The 14,685-nt window shown below is 53.1% G+C and overlaps 1 protein-coding gene across 1 annotated transcript in view; it reads right to left on the bottom strand.

Moving 5' to 3' along the window:
* DOPEY2 (dopey family member 2) overlaps positions 1-14,685 on the bottom strand; it is a 60,419-nt gene that overhangs the window by 44,413 nt on the left and 1,321 nt on the right. Inside the window, 3 exon segments of the mRNA XM_015570709.1 lie at positions 2,050-2,220; positions 2,538-2,719; positions 13,335-13,499. Coding sequence (XP_015426195.1) covers positions 2,050-2,220; positions 2,538-2,719; positions 13,335-13,472 — 491 coding nt within the window. The 5' untranslated portion in view covers positions 13,473-13,499.

Here is a 14,685-nt window from a genome sequence, read left to right as displayed (position 1 = left end):
CACCGCAGCACCCAGGGTCACCGCAGCACCCAGGTCACCGCAGCACCCAGGTCACCGCAGCACCCAGGTCACCAGAGCACCCAGGTCACCGCAGCACCCAGGTCACCAGAGCACCCAGGTCACCGCAGCACCCAGGTCACCAGAGCACCCAGGTCACCGCAGCACCAGGGTTAAGGTCACCGCAGCTATGCAACTACTGCACAGGCTTTTAACAAAGGAATGTGGTCAGGAGCAGTGTGTAGGCATCAGGGGTTAGAAAGCCAGCGTGAACACTAAGGCCTAACACTGGCCCAAATTCCCATTCCTCCGGTTCTCTACCAGCACACACCAGCAACACGACCCTGTGGGTCACCCGCCTGCCTGAGCCCCAGCCTACTCACCCCCTTGCATTTCCGCCAACATGACACCGCGACCCACCACCCCCCGCTCATGTCCTTGCACAGTGCTTGCTGGTGGTGTCGGCTCAATTCCGGAGAACTTTGAAGAAACAGCTGCCAAACTCTCTCAAACAGACACGGATACAGTGACAAAAACATCTTGTGTGATCTCCTCAATTACTGTACCCAGACGTCCGGTCAGGGATTCTAGAACCTGCGCCCAGCATCTCCCTCGGAGAGCTGGCACTGAACAACTTCAGGGGCTGCAGACACTGGGCTAGGCTCCCTGTCTCAGCCCACCTACTCAGTGACCCATGCAGCTTTACTCGCTCTGGGTTCCACAGTGTAAGGAAAAAACAGTGAACCCCCATTTCTCAACTAAGAGAACACACAGAAACACCCCAACTATTGACGCCCTTCTGTCATCCACTCTGACAGATTTTTTAAATGCAGGCCATTTTGGGAACTGGTGTTCATGTCAGACAATGGAAACAGCACTTCATACACAGACATACATGCACCTGGCTGGTCAACATGAATGAGCCAAAACCTCTAGGAAGAGCCTGAGTTTAGGAGTCAAGAGACAGAGTCTGGTAAAGGTCATCTTGCTGACCCCTCTGTGACCTTGACCTTTCACCTCATCACGGGCAGCCACCGGGCATGGTGGTCAGGCTTTGAAATGGCAGGGAGCCAGACTGCCTCCTAAGGCAGCGGTACCTAGTGACCCCACCCACAGTACACGTGATTCTCCACCAGAACAGAGAGCTGCACCCGCCCACTCCATGTGACAGCTGGAAACGGTCAGGCGTACATTCCTGATGGGCTGTCAAATCCCACACAGATCCTGGTGACTCCAATCACCCTAGGTCACTAGCACCCGCCCTCACGTCGTTGATTACTTGGTTCCCTTGGCTAGCAGACCCTGGATCAATTCCTTGATTCCACCCCTGCATGCCCCCTCCCCGCCCCAGGGCAGCCCCAACACCAAGGCAAAGGTGGGGTGACTAGGGACTGGCGTGGAACGAGTGGTGGGTGTGTAATCACATGAAAACTGTTGCCAGCCAGAGGTTTCTAAGCCTCCCAGTCGGGCTGCACGTGGGCCCTGAAAGCGATCACATGAGCAGAGGCTGACTGCTCTATTCATGTGGGAACGCCTCCCACCAGCTCTCCAGAGAAGCGGGACACGGTGTACACTCCGCAGTCTGAATGGGGTGTCTGCTCTCTCCCGCCGAAGCAGGGACGGAAACGCCTGCCGTGTCCGCTTCACAAATTTCTCCAAGTGCTGCTGAAAGCGTCCAGCCAGCCTGCTAAGCATCACCTTTCCACGCCCTGCCCAGCACGGAGACCTGGCCTGGCTTTCCTATTGGCAAGCAGCCTAGTGTGACAGGAAGGACTCGGATCTACCTTTCGTGGGTCAGAACCCCATCACTGTCACTCGGACTGAGACCCGGAAACCTTTCCTTCCTCCCCACCCGTAAAGGGAGGTGTTCCCAGGAGAACACGGTACTTGATCAAGCAGAGACCAGACCAGATATGTACACGGTTGGCCCCACTTCCACACCTGGCCCTGCCCCGTGCATCTCTGCACTTTCCCCCAGATTCTCCCACAAGACGCCAACGGCTTGGCCCACGACAGCCTGGACGGGCGGAGCCGCGGTGCGCTGAGACCCACCTGTCGTAGATCTCCGAGCCCTCCTCCAGGCCGGGCAGCAGGCCGATGACGAAGGCCTGGAGACTGGGCAGGAGCAGCCTCTGCAGTGGCAGGAAGTACTTCTCATACAGGCCCAGCAGCACGGGCCGCACCGACATGGCCGCGTGTGCCAGGAGTGGGAACAGCCCACAGCTTGGGGGAGAAGAGGCGAGAGGGTGAGTGAGACCCACTCAGGAGTTCCAGATGGGCAGCCACCGGCGTCCAAGCTGGAGATGCAAACCCCTGCCTGTCCTGAGATGGTCAGGATGCACTGCCAGCACCGAGGGGCCCACGGGTGAGCACGCACCCACACCCTTAGAGAGATGTCTGGAGGACGGGCTCCGGGAGGTGAGCCCTCATCTCCTGGTGACCGCTGCACACCCCTGAACTCTGCAGTTTGTCACTCACTGATCTTGTGAAGGAAACACGGTTACCTGGATAATAAGGGGGCCGTGGGGAAGCTGGTGTACCTGTATAGGAACAAATCCTTGGCCAGCCATTTGGTGCCCACAATTTTAAAGATGATCTCATAGGTTTCCAGGGCCTTCAGGTGCACCCCACTGGGCAGGGCAGGGTGCAGGCACTGAGCCAGTCTCTTGCTGATGAGGAGCCGTCGTGGCAACAGGGAATACTTCAGGTTGCTCTGAAGAGCCTGGAAAACAAGAGAAACGCACGAGGAAGAAGGTGATGATGACCATGGCGGACAACGGCAGGCCCAGGTGGCTGTGAGAGACGAGACAGAACAGGAGAACAGAGCGACTGGACGGGGGCCTGGGGCACCAGCCAGGCTCCAGCACACAATGCCGGGGACGCCCCCAGTGCTGGGGAGGAGGCAGGCTCCGGGCTCGGGAGCTGGCTTCCTCCAAGTGACTCACTGTCAGGCCACACGTGAGCACCTGTGCACAGTGAGGCATGTGCTTCCCTGGGAAGGCCCCGTCTACACAGAGCAGGCACACGCATCCCACGTGGGGCGAGGCCACCTCCGTCCCTGGGAAGACTGTGCTCCCTGGATGCCCCTGGCCCTCTGTCCGGGGAGAGGTGGAGTCTGAACTGCCCCTCACAGCAGGTGGTGCCCAGAAGAGATGGGTGGGGACCCTCTCAGCTGTGACTCCTGGCACCTTCCCCAGTCAGTCCTCTGCTGGGACCCAGGGCCCTGCTGGCTCCAGGGCTGCGTGTCCCCAAGCAGGACCTGGGCCCTGTCTGTGCTAACGTATCCCTGGTGTGTGCTTATGGGGTGTGAACCGTCAACGCCGACCATCCAGGCGCCAAGCACCATGGCCAGGTGGGTCCTTGTGACTCAGGCTTAAAATACCGCGTGTCTGTCACTATGGCGGACGTACTAACACAAATATTTACTGAAGGCCGACAGGGTGAAGTCCACACTCCTTAAACCAGCCACTCGAAGGCCTCCACAGCGCGCCTCCTGCCGCGTCAGCTTCACACCCTAACAACACAGCCCCTGCGGCCTCAGCTGACCCTCGCTGGCCCTCTGCCCAAAAGGCCTTCTTTTCCACCCCCTGATTTCCTCGAAACCAGCTCGGTGCCCCTCGTGGAGGCAGAATGGTCCTCTCCCACATCCAGTTTCTCCTCCACTGGGTTCCACGTGCACGCCTGCCACCAACTTACAATGCTGTTCCAGCAACTGCCTGCCTAATGGTCTGACTTAGGCAGCCGGCCACTCAGAGGGAGCAGGTCTGGCTCCCTCTCTGCTGTCTTCAGCCCTCTGTGCCTAAGCACAGTAGGCTGCCTGGAGGAAGTGACAGACTCGGGCAATGCCAACCGCACTCTGCCCGTGAGTCAGAGCCGCTGGCCCCCAGACCATCTTAGGACACAACAGCTTTATAAACAAACAAAAAGATCCCACCTCTGAAGTAAATACTGAGGCTTCACAGGAGGTAAAGGGATGGGAAGGAAAAGGGTATTTTTCATCAGAAGCCTATAGTCTAACTAAACTCTCAAGTTCAATAAAACTACATTTTTTAAAAAACTAGTGACCTGGTGCACAGATTCGTGCACACTGAAAGGAAATTAGAAGGTGGCCGGTGGGGCGAGACGGGGCCAGATGGGCTGGACACGCCCTGGAGCCAACCTCCCACAGTCTCTCCCCAGCCGGCTGCACCCGGGGTGATGCCATGGCTCAAAGGGCGTCTGCAGAGTGAGCTGCGAGGAGGGGGGGGAGGATCCTCTGCCAGGTGGGGTCCCTTGGCCTGGTGTGTGGGTATCAGGCTGAAACCAGCTCTCAGACATCTCCCAAGTGGTCCCAGAGTGTGAGAGGGCACTCTGCAAAGTTGCTGTCGTACAGGGTGTAGAATGCAAATGCAAGTGTGCAGTAAACCAGATTCAGGGCTGACAGTGCCCCAGCAGCAACATAACCCACGGCCAAAGGTAGAATTGCACAGCCCCGCGAGGAATCAAGCTCCCTTCTCTCTAGTTTTGGGGTGCGTCACCCGAGAACCACCACTGCCAAGTCACTGCAGCTTGGCAGCTCCTGCGTTGAGTGTCTGCCCCCTGGTGGTCAGTGTGTGTCATAGCGACCGGTTGGACAAACACTTAGCATGTTAGCCTTTTATATACATAGATAGATAAGCTATGTGGCTGAGTTGGTTGATCATCATCCTGTGCAATGAAAGGTTGCCAGTTCAATACCTGGTTAGAGAATATGCCAGTTTCAGGCTCAATCCCAGATAGGGGGCTTACAGGATCTATGTTCCATTCTCACATCGATGTTTCTCTCTCTCTCTCCCTTCTTTCCTCTCTCTCTAAAAATCAATAACAAATCCTTAAAAAATAGACAAACTAGAGATTTAGCTTGAAACATTATTTTTCGGAGTCTAATATCTTAAAACAAAGGTAAAGCCAACAGAATATTTACATGTGCTTATATCCAAAGAATCCCAAAAAACAAACAATGGAGGGAGGAGGTGATGGAAACGCATGCTGTTGGCTTTGCCTCCCACATGCTCCCCTTCTGGGGCCGGGGATAGAGCCTGCAAACTGGGCACGTGCCCTGATGGCGAATCGAACCCCTAACCTCTCAGTTCATGGGATGACTCCCAACCAATTGAGCCACACCGACTGGGGTCCAAATCTGACCTTTGCTCCGTGAGTTCTAAGGTCACCTGAGGTGCAAAGGAGACACCCAAGTGTCTGTTTGCCTCGGGCTGTGCCCACCGCTAGGTCTCATTTCTCTGCCCTCTGAGCCTAGACGAGGCAGCTAGACTCACACTGGTCAGTGCGGTGAGCGGGGTCACTCGTGGCACTTCTGCACAGGCTTTAGAGTCATACTGAATGGAAATTTTTCGCTTCGTAGGACCGGAGTCGGAATCCCCAGGTGGAAATGCTCTCCCTGCAGAAGACTCGGAGTGCTCCCGGCCCTGGACTCCCCAGGCTGAGCTCCTGCTCCCAGTGACAGCACACGGAGGAAATAGGGTTGCGCCCCCTCCCCTCCCCCCCGCCTGAAAACACGTTCTGTGTGAGCAGCACAAAGCAGCATCCCCAAAACATGCTTGCCGCTGAATACACCCAACTCTGGGTGTCATTAGGGAAAGGTGCTTTCTCCTCAGAATCCTGTGCAGCTTGGGGCGGGGCCAGTGAGGGAGAACCAGCTGCTCCGACTGACTTTTTCTTCTCTCCCCCTTGCCAGCTGTTGTAGAGGTTCCCTCTCCCCTCCAGCTGTTGTAGAGGTTCCCTCTCCCCCCTCCAGCTGTTGTAGAGGTTCCCTCTCCCCTCCAGCTGTTGTAGAGGTTCCCTCTCCCCTCCAGCTGTTGCTGAGGTTCCCTCCCCCCTCCAGCTGTTGCAGAGGTTCCCTCCCCCCTCCAGCTGTTGCAGAGGTTCCCTCTCCCCTCCAGCTGTTGCAGAGGTTCCCTCTCCCCCCTCCAGCTGTTGCAGAGGTTCCCTCTCCCCCTGCCAGCTGTTGCAGCCCTGACCCTGCCTTTCTCCTTCCAGGCTCTGTCCCCTCACTTTGCTGGGAGGACCCTCTCCAGGGAGAAAGGTGTAGAGCATGTTTCTATTGTTGGGGGAAGTTCCATTGTTTGGGTTGTGTTTTTCAGGAAACCAAAAACCCAAAGTGACTGGTCACTGAAAAATGATCCAGATTAACATTTTTTGAGACATGTTCTTCTACAACTATAGAATAAATACCTCAAGAAAACAAATTAATTGGGAAAGAAAAAAAGGGTCATGTTTCCAAAATCACTTTTTAAACATCTAAACAGAAAGGAGAAACTATAATTAAACAGGAAATTAAACTTCCTTGTTTCTTTCGCTCATGGACTATACTAGTTTAAAAGTATTACTTGAGCTATCGTTAAGGCATAATTGCAATATTTTTAACCTCACCGGATTCATGGGCTCAGCAAAACAAAATAATAAAACACAAAATAAAAGTTTGAAAAAATAGGCTGGACCCACACCCGAGCTTCATTAACAGAGACCAGGAAGTGTCTTACTGGCTCCGCCCAGATGGCGTTGGTCATGTTGATTTACTGGGACACAGTCTGACCCTCTCTGGGACTCGTAGCCGGTCAAGAACGGTCGTGGGAAAAACACCATAAAAACCCCAAAGGGTAGACCATCGGCTCAAGAATTAATTCAATTCACTTAAAATGATTCAAAAGCTGATTCAGTAAGTTTTATGTTGTGCATATTTTACCTAAAATGGTTAAGATGATAAACTGTATGTGTATTTTATCACAATTTTTAAAATGTTAAAGGTAGTTTCACAGCATGGGCGGGGGAACTGTGTGAGACTGTAAACTGTGTTAGCCTGTGAAATGAAATGGCAAATGTTCCCTTTCCCTATTGAGAGCCAAGCACTGGGTGAGGCTGACTCAGAGCGCCAGGTGCTCGTCGCCAGTTAAAAGCATCTCCATCAAGCAAATGGCAAAACACCGCCTGGCTTCCTTCTGGAAGTCGGCCAGCTTTATAAGGATGCTCGTTTCCTGCTGCGAAAACAACGCAGTACAGTACATGAGTAAGACCGGCCAGGTGGCAGCGGCTGGAACAGTCATTAAGCATTTGCCACGGGCCTTCCCTTCCAGAAAGAAGGGCAACAGAACAGGACTGGCCAGGGCCTCCCACATGAAAGGAGGCCAAGCGCCGACGCTGAGTGTGTCCTGCCTCCCTGAAACGGCAGTGGCCTGGCCACCTTGCCAGGCTGGGTCAGTGGGGAGTGACAGCTGGAGAAAAAGGCACAACACGGGTGGGGACTCACGGGCAGCCAGTGAGGTCAGCTCTTGTTTAACTGGGGGACTGACAGTGTCCAACTCCTCTGTAAACGAGGAGCTTCCTCCTCCGAAGCGTCACCATTACTGTCACTGCACTGCAGCAGGGCACCCGATCATCAACTCAGCAGGTTCCGACGGCCACCCCCAGATCCCAGGGGCACTGAAGCCCCGGCAGCAGCTCAGACAGCTGCGTCAGAACACACTGTTTCCTTTTTAAAACTCTTTTGAATCCGCTTTACCTTGTCACAGTGAATATTGACTTGCACTTTCTGGGTAAACCCCGGCCAGGCCGCAGAGGCGGGCACAGTGGTGGTGGACGTGCAGCTGGTACTAAGCATCTGGACGTACCACCTGCTGGAGCCCTGGGCCTGGCAGCTCACACTCACTTGGAGCAGTTCAGCTGCTGGCCGGGCTGTGGAAGGGGTGCTCTGCTGGTCTCACTCGGAGGAAGAACCCAGAAAGGCAATACTGGGGACACGATGGGGGACATGATGAGGGACACGGGGCCCACCTCTCATCAGCTGTGCAGTCGTCACAAGTGATCTGACCACCTGGCTTCACACACAGAGAGTGCCGTCACCTACCATCGGCAGGTCGTGGGGGTTAGACTCGTGCTGAGTGTCATTCTGTCTGCACTTGCCAAGTGTGTCAGGGTTAACACTGAACATCCGTGCACGCGCACACACACGCACACACACGCACACGGACACACGACAGGAGCGCCATGGCCCCCCAATCTCCTGGTTAAGATACCGGGGAAGCGACACGCTGTCTCACAGACCACCTACAGCACAGGTTCCAATTCTGCTCTTTATTCTGTCCCTCCAGAATTTACTACAGCATACAGACTGTAAAAGCCACTCACCCTCACCACGGTCACCCATGTTCCCCGTCTTCCTATGAAGAAACACAGATGGCTGGTGGCATGCTTTCCATGTCCCCAGGCTTACATTTCACTCATTTCTCAGCTGCTCAGCACTCCCTGACATCCACACCCTCACCCCTGACCCCCATGTGGGCCTCCCAGCGGCCCTGGCTCAGCTGAAATACTGCCTGTGGGGCTGGGAGGCCTCAAGCAAGTCTGAGCTTCAGTGTCTTCACCAGCCTCTTGACCTGACCCTTGTAGACTGCAGCACTGTTTCTATTTGCATTTAAAGATGTCGTACTTATTCATCACGAATTTACTCACTGAATTTCTGTGCTCATGCAGGAGTCCAAGAAATCTAACCGTCACTACTAGCAAAGCCTTAAGAAAACTCTTTATTCACAGCAGCTCCTAGCAAGTGTCCTTTTTAGTTATTTATTTTTTCAGGTGGCCTTGAACGCAGAGGCAATCACTAAGGCTTGCTCCCTCCAGCGCCTTCTCAAACCCCCCGTCCAGTAACTGATCTGGAGCTGACACTGCCCGCTGCCACCCGGACACTCCCAGGCTTGGGGTCACCCCCAGGCATCAGCCTGATGGGTTCTCCTACCAGGTGAGGCAGCAATCACCTTGCTCCAAACCTTCCTGGAAGCTCCATGGCTTCCTGCCCTCCCAGAACAAAACCTGAGACCGGCCCTGGTACCTCCTCCCTCCTCTCCTGTCACCTCTCAGCCAGCCACGTCCTCCCCCACTGCACCTTGGACCCAGGCCCAGGCCCCAGATGGCCTCCCCAGCAGCTCACTCACTGCATCCAGGCCTCTGCTCAAACCTCAAATGTCACGTTATCAGAGCCATCTCTGTCTAACCTAGCACCCATCCTTCTCCCTCCCTGGTTTACTTTCCTCTTAGCTCGGAGCAAATTTCTGTTTGCTGCCTGCCTCCTGCCACCACCACCCTGCGCCCTGAGAGTAGGAACCCCGTGTTGACTGCTGTGTCCCCAGCACCCAGGTGTTCATGCCTCGGTCCTGTTCCTCCATCAGTTTGCCAGGCCTGCTGTAACAAAGCACCACACAGCACGCACAGCAACAGAAATGCGCCCGCACAGCCTGCAGGCCCGAAGTCCAAGGTCCCGGGGTGGGCAGGGCTGGCTCCTCCGAGGCTGCGGGAGGCTCTGCTCCAGGGGCCTCTCTCACTCTGGAATCAGCTGGTAATCTCTGGTTCCTCGGCTCATCGTTGCATCACCCAGCCTCTGCCCTCATCCTCACATGGTGCCTTCCCCACATGCGTGTCTGAGTCCAGATTTCCCCTTTTTACAAGAACACCAATCACACTGGATCAGGACCCACCCTAAATGACTTCATTTTCACTTGATGTCCTCTGTAAAGACCCCATCTCCAAATGAGGCCATCTTCTGAGGTACTGGGTGGTAGGACCTCAACTTTTTTTTTTTTTGGAGGAGATAATTCAACCCATAAAAATCACAGCCACATGACACTGGGCACGTGACTCTTCACCAGGAAAACGGGGCTAATAATTGCAGCCGCCTCACTGGGATGATGAAGACGGTGCCCCTCACACACAGAGGGGAACCCTGTCCCTCTGTGAGCCTCGCAGGCACGGACACGAAAGCAGCTCAGGCGCCGGGCTCGGCAGCCAGGCAGCCGGGCTCTGAGTCCTCCCTCTGCCACTTGCTGGCCATGACCTTCACAAGTTCTTAGACTGAGACCAATGACAAGACAGGCCGCGAGGATTACAGTAACGCATGGCAGATCCTCAGCACACGGGACGCCCTCTAGGAGTGTCGCCTGTCACAGGCAGGGCTGAGGTAGGGACAGTGTCCCCCTCATCCCACCGATATCTTGTAAATTTTTCAGGAGGCCGTTCCCACTCACTGCCTAATCACAGCAGCAGGACAGGAAGCTCGAGCAAAGAGGACACAGTAGTGGGATTAGAGGACTGGGTACCAACTAGGACAAAAGCTGGTGTTTTTAAACTTTTATCCAATACGACTCACATCCAAATGCCTTCACACATCTACCTGATGACACTAACCCACCCCAAAGTGTCCGTCTCCCTGCCCACCCACGGAGCCAGCTCCTCCGCTCGCCCGACCCCATCCTTGCCTCACATCCTTGCGTCTCCTCAAGCTGAAGACCCTCGAGAAAGCCTGGGAGTCGCACTTGGCTCCTCTTTTTCTTACACCCCACATCTTATCCACAAGGAGTCCCGTTAGCTATTCCCACGAAGTCTGCCCCACAGCACCACCTCCTTACGGGAACAGCTCTGTGGTGTCCCTATCTCTGCCTCCCCGACCCCTCCCATCTCCTGACCCGTCCTGTTTCCTGCCCCTGGGAGCAGCTGGAAGTGGTTCCAGCAAACCAGGCGGGAAGCCAGGCCATGCCCTCTGCTCAGCTCCCAGGGTTCCCTGCGGACTCAGTGGCCACTGTCAGACTCGCTTTAAAGGACCTACAAGACCAGGAGCCCTCCCCAACCCTTGCCGCTGTGGCCTCATCTCCTATGCTCTCCCCATCCCTCGCTTGCTCTGTGGCCTCACTGGCCTCAGACATGGCACAGCCTCAGAACTTGGTCAAATGGCACCTTCTCGGCAAGGCCTTCCTCGATGAACCCATTTAATATTGTGCCATCCCCCCAACACTTACTGTCTCCTCCCTCCTTACTGTTCCCACAATACTCATCCAGCTAAGATCCCAGGTATTTTGTTTATCGCCCAGCTTCCCCTTTGTTCTCTGCTGTACCCTGATACCTAGAACAGTACTGGCATGTTGTAGGTGCTCAAATACCTATTGAATGAATGATTGAATGGCCAATGCTTGAAAAGCTCCTTAAAGAAAGGTTGTAACAGCCCTAACCGGTTTGGCTCAGTGGCTAGAGCGTCGGCCTGTGGACTGAAGGGTCCCAGGTTCAATTCCGGTCAAGGGCATGTACCTTGGTTGCGGGCAAATCCCCAGTAGGGGGTGTGCAGAAGGCAGCTGATCCATGTTTCTCTCTCATCGATGTTTATAACTATCCCTCTCCCTTCCTCTCTGTAAAAAATCAATAAAATATATTTTTTTTTAAAAAAAGGTTGTAACTATACTTAATAACCTACATTTAAATTCCACTCCTAAGTATATGCCCTAAAGACGGGAGGACAAGTGCTCAAACAAAAATTTGTACACAAATGTTCATCGCAGCACTAAACAGCCTCAAGGTGGAAACCTAAAGGTCACCAACGGATGAATGGATACACAAAATGTGGTCTATCCTTACTATGGAATATTATTTGGTCAAGAAAAGGAATACAGTACTGATACATCTTACAACTCGGATGAACCCTGAACACATGCTAACTGCAAGAAGCCAGACACAAAAGGCCACCTATTGTATCATTCCGTCTCTCCATGTCCATAGACACAGAAAGCATCTCAGAGGGGAGGGGGCGGGGCAGGGCTGGGAAGGATTTCCACTGGGGATGGTGGAAATGTTCTGGAACTAGACCAGGGGTGGGCAAACTTTTTGACTCGAGGGCCACAATGGGTTCTTAAACTGGACCGGAGGCCAGAACAAAAGCATGGATGGAGTGTTCGTGTGAACTAATATAAATTCAAAGTAAACATCATTACATAAAAGGGTACGGTCTTTTTTTTTTTTTTTTTTTTATTTTTATTCATTTCAAATGGGCCGGATCCGGCCCGCGGGCCGTAGTTTGCCCACGGCTGAACTAGACAGTGGTGATTCACCACATCGTGAATGTACTGAAATCCCTTTAACAATACAGTATAAAATGGTTAATGGTAAATTTTATGGTAGGTGAAATAATGAACACACACCCTCCAAAAATAAGTATTCTATCTTTAGATTGCAGGAGAGTCGAGAACTAAAACGTCAAAGAACCTGCAAACAACTAGATCCTACCCCAGCGCCTCTCCCTTCCCCTGACAAAGGAAGCCACCTTCAGGCACGACAGCGAGTGTGGTGTCAGCTTGGGAATTCCTGAGCCAGCGCTCTCAATCCCGACGCCCAGGCTCTTGCTCTTGTCTGACATCTGTGCATCCAGCCAGCGCCCAGCCGTGAGGACCACCGGTTGTAAATATACTTTGCAGGACACACATAGCTTCCGGGCACAACCTGTGATCACTGCCTATCTGCGTGCCCGACAGCCCGGGGGAGTGCGGGGAGCTGCTTTGGCAGCCGGGTGGACCGCTGCCAGGCACTGCACCAGGGTCGGCCTGCTGGCGTTCCTCACTCCCGGCCTATGCCTTGAAGAGGTAGATGGAGAGATCCTTTCTTTTGAGTGAGGTCTGTCAGAGTCCCCAGTGTCGGCGACCTGGGCACTGGAGAGCTGCAGAGCAGGGAGGGGCACCCCCAACTCCCACATAGCACTGGGCTCAACAGGCAGGTATCCCAGCCAGGAGTCCTGGCCGCACAGCCATGGAGCCCAGATATGCTCCACCTGTGGTCACATGGTCCTCTGAGCGCTTGGCCATTACTGTGCCCTCCTCCTCCTGAGCAGCATGGGAAATACAACGGCCCATCACAGCACACAAGGTCAAGCCCGCACTTGACCAGTTTGGGTCTTCCTAGGCCTGACCTCTTCTCCTCGTCCAAACAGACACACAGTTTCCGGGTAGACTTCATTATTTATTTCATCCTTTACTCTTCCAGGAGTTACCAATCAGCAGAAAAATGGTCAAGAGTAAACCAAAGCCTGACTGGGGTGGCTCAGTGGTTGAGTGTTGACCTGTAAACCAGGAGGTCACAGTTCGATTCCCAGTCAGGGCACATGCCCGGGTTGTGGGCTTGGTCCCCAATGGGGGGCGTGCACGAGGCAGCCATTCTCTGTCATCACTGATGTTCCTATCTCTCACCCTCTCCTTCCTCTATGAAATCAAGAAAAATATTTATTTAAAAGTAAACCTCAGAAGAAAAAGCCTTATCAATCCTAAGCAGTACAAAGAGAACAATCCATCTTTGAGTAATTGACTGGGCAATTTCATTGTTGAGAAAAGACTGGCTCTTCTACTAATGTCCGCACCAATGCTATGCTCAGGGAGAAAGCTGGAAGGAGGGGTGTGCGCTGACTGGTTAACAGTGGTGCAAGAGTAAGACAGTCCCTTAGGAAAGTAAAACGACAGCAGTGTCCCGCCTCCACGCAATCCGAATGCGCCCCGCCCACATACCTTGTTGAGCTTGCCCAGTGAAGAGATGAGATCCGCCCATTCGCTGGAGGACTCAAAATTTCTTAAAGCCTTTTCAATCCCCGAAGAGTAATTTTTGTATCGGTAGTCATGTAATAGTTCCTGCTCTTCTGGATCCATCTTACATTCTCACAGCAGAGGAAGTATCTAAAAGCGAATCAAAAATAAACAAATGAAGCAGCTATTCACAAGGACACACATCGCACCTCGCCCAGAGCTACTGAGGACAGGTGTCCGTCCACAAACTCCCGGAATGGGTGATCCAATTCAAATATTTAGCAAGGCTTCTGGGCCAGGCACGATGGTAGATAAAAGATAAACAGTTCCGGCCTCCTGGATTCTGAGCGGGACAAAGGGACAGAGCAGGCAGAAGCAAAATGCCAGGGTTTTCCTTCATTGACAGAATAATTCTAGGAGGGAAACTTACAAATCGGATGATGCATGTTGTTCCCGATGGGTAACTGTGAATGCAGATGGCCCCTCCGATTGTAAGGCGTTTATAAAACCTGAGGAAACAAGCTTTTTGGCAGTGCAACCCTCTACAACTAGACTAGGACAGAGAATTGGAAATATTCTCGAAGAAAATCCGGTGGTGGTGGGGGAATGTTAAAAAAACATGAGATGTAAGAGTGTGGCGTCTGACAGCCTGTCCAGTTACTAAGCTCCAATCACCCACCAGGTGCTGCCCTGACAGCTTTAGGCCAGAGTGCAGAGTCTGCATGTAGGGTGGTTACACCAGGGCCCAAGCAACCCTCATTTTATTCTTCTTGCCCTTGAATATTCCTGTGGTTAGAGCCATTCATTATTTATGAACCCCTGCAGCTATTACAAAGCCCAAGATGTAGCCGATCTATTCCCAACTCCAACAGCACCCACTTCCCTTTATTTTTACGCCCCTGTGACGAAGGGAAACCAAGAACAGGGAACGCTGCACTGACCTGACGTTGTGGAAGCACCCTCACTTATACGACGTAAAGTACACAATACACATACATGCTCATGTCGTTCTGTCCTTACTCATTTAAAAATCTGATAGCGTGTACTGCTGATCTATCAAGTGTTCTATGTTTACGACTTCAAGGGCTCATAGGTACGAAAGGACACCCTCCCTCCCATGTCCCCCGCCAGGTCCAACCCCAGGGCCGGGGCAGCTCTGTGTATTTGTCTGTTCTGTAGGCTTACACATCCAGAATCCTGTAAGGTTCCAGGCTGCCTTCAATATGTACATTTTGAAATAAAAATATTTCCTATTAAAAATATCTGAAAGTCAACCCATCAGTCTATTCAAACAAATTAGAACTCTGGGAAGTACTCAACAAGATATGGAAAGGTT

This window comes from Myotis davidii, unplaced genomic scaffold (genome assembly GCF_000327345.1).
Source record: "Myotis davidii unplaced genomic scaffold, ASM32734v1 scaffold227, whole genome shotgun sequence".
In the NCBI taxonomy this organism is placed as follows: Eukaryota; Metazoa; Chordata; class Mammalia; order Chiroptera; family Vespertilionidae; genus Myotis; species Myotis davidii.
This window is presented reverse-complemented; position numbering and strand designations above follow the sequence as displayed.